Source organism: Frieseomelitta varia, unplaced genomic scaffold (genome assembly GCF_011392965.1).
Source record: "Frieseomelitta varia isolate USP_RPSP 00005682 unplaced genomic scaffold, Fvar_1.2 scaffold_580, whole genome shotgun sequence".
Lineage (NCBI taxonomy): Eukaryota > Metazoa > Arthropoda > Insecta > Hymenoptera > Apidae > Frieseomelitta > Frieseomelitta varia.
This window is the reverse complement of record NW_025110346.1, coordinates 348236-350344: the sequence shown is the minus strand read 5'-3', so window position 1 is coordinate 350344 and position 2109 is coordinate 348236. Positions and strand designations below refer to the sequence as shown.

At 40.6% G+C, this 2109-nt stretch overlaps 1 protein-coding gene across 11 annotated transcripts in view; it reads right to left on the bottom strand.

Moving 5' to 3' along the window:
- Nucleotides 1–2109, bottom strand: part of LOC122534208 (glutamate-gated chloride channel alpha) — a 111877-nt gene that overhangs the window by 2228 nt on the left and 107540 nt on the right. For 4 of the 11 annotated variants that reach the window (XM_043664600.1, XM_043664604.1, XM_043664603.1 and 1 more), the window contains one exon: nucleotides 199–336. In XM_043664600.1, coding sequence (XP_043520535.1) covers nucleotides 199–336 — 138 coding nt within the window. The remainder of the gene's footprint in view (nucleotides 1–198; nucleotides 337–2109) is intronic. The other 7 variants (XM_043664607.1, XM_043664602.1, XM_043664605.1 and 4 more) reach the window with 2 other exon arrangements.

Sequence of the window (2109 nt, the reverse complement as noted above, 5' to 3'; positions counted from 1 at the left end):
AATTGAATATACCATCCCTGGTGAAACTAGCTTACTAGAGTTTGCTCTGTTTATAAAATTCATTATATCTCATAAACGAAGCAAGATAGGACATATATTTATTTTCCATTATTTTTAGCCGTACAATCAGCCCCCGAAGTGGGTCCCACAAGTTAGTATTACTTACTACAGCATAATAGTACAGTTTAATTAACATACCTCGGCTGTGCATCCGTTGGTGGTGGTGTGCGTGCAAGGATTGGGTCCGCAATTGGTGCAGGTTACGATCTCGTTCGGTCCTGTCGTAGCTCCGGTCGGTGGACCGCCCTCTCGCTTCTTTTTACCCTGCGACAGGGTCTCCGTAGAAGAAACTTATATTCTTACGACCTTTCGTTCAAACAACGATCCATCCTTCGACCAATTTTTTCTATCGCTCTCCATTTTTTTTTTCCGCCCCCGTGACTCTATTTCTCTTTTTTTCTTTTTTTCTTTTTTTCTTTTCTCTTTCGTTTCGTTTCGCTTCGTTTCGCGTACAAGGAGACGGAGGCGGCCGACACGTCGACGACGATCACGAATTGCGCGTCGTTCGAACAACGAGGAGGAATAGAGTCTAGGCCTTCGTCGTCGTTCGAGAGACAAAATCGCAAAAATCGTCGAGAACCGCCTCGTTTGCTCGTTTCTAACTAGAGATCAATGCTGATGCCGATCGAGCAACAGTGAGAATCGGAGCGTGAACGTAACACTTCGATGCCGATCGCCTCGAGGAGAGGAAATTTCGTCGGCGTTCGGCCAGCTTCGTTCAATTTCTGCTTCTGGTCGGTAATCGGTCGTTCGAGAGACGGCAAGCACAGGTAAGTATAAGCGTGATAACAGGCTTTGATCGAGATGAACAAGCTTGCGCGTACAGGCGTGAGAAATATTCGGAGATATCGGGGGCGCGAACGGACAAATCGGCCGCCCACCGTTCGCCAATGGTGTATACGATAACGTCGTCCTTTAACCCTTTCGCTACGATCAGTCCGCCACTGAATTTTGAACTGAGAGAAGATTCTGTTTCAAAAGGAATCGTCAAATCTCGTTTTGAAACAGAATCTTCTTTCGAATTTCCTGGTATAATATTCTGACAATGGCGTCCAACCTTCTGGATCTTCTGGGCCTCGTTGGCCAACAAAAATTTGGGGCCGTACATACATATTTACGAGGATGAAACAACTTTTACAGCGGAACGATGCACTGATTGGAAAAATATATTTATATTGATTTATATTGAAAACAACTCTGCTCGCAAATGTAAGTACTTCTCGAAAGGGGACATTATGAACGTTCATGGTTATAATTATTCAACAGTAATAGAATTCTTATTTAATTATTAATTTTTCCGGGTTGGACTCCGCCTGGCCTGGAATTGTAATTTTTTTCAACAAAAATCTAGTCTCAAACTTTTAAGAAATTAACCTATAGTTTATACTTTGGCCGAAAGATTCCTTTTTTTCATCGTAATAATCTCTTTTCGCATAAATACCCCACTGTCGAGTAGAGAAAAATAAAGAAAGTGTGTTTATGTACGTACACAGTGTATTTTTAATATGTGATACGTCAATCGAGATATATATATATATATATACATGTATGGCGCTCGTAACGAAAGGGTTAATCGCAAGCGATCCGAAATCGAACGTATGACTGCGTGTTGATTAATAAGAAAAAAAAAAAAAAAGAAAAAAGGAAAGCTCATACTCTTCTCCATCGTACAACGAGAGCGAAACAATATCAGAGACAAAGCGAGAGAAATATCATCATACCTACGGGTCACGGGCTCGATCGAGCCACGCAAGGTTGTATATCTACGTACGTATATCGTACAATACGTGTCAAATCAATACAATTTCTTCTTTTTTTTTTTTTTTTTTTTTTCCTTTCAGTAGATGAACCGATTCTCTCTGCGTTTCGTTTCATGCTCAGCCAGATGTACAGTCTACAGCGTGGATGTGCCACTAATTCTAATAACTAGCTATGTCAAATGTACAGCGTGTCTTGTTGTTTGAAAGAAAAAAAAAAAAAAAAAAAAAGAAAAAAGAGAGAAGAAAAAAAGAAAAAAAAAATCGCGTCACACCAAGCATCAGTTACGCA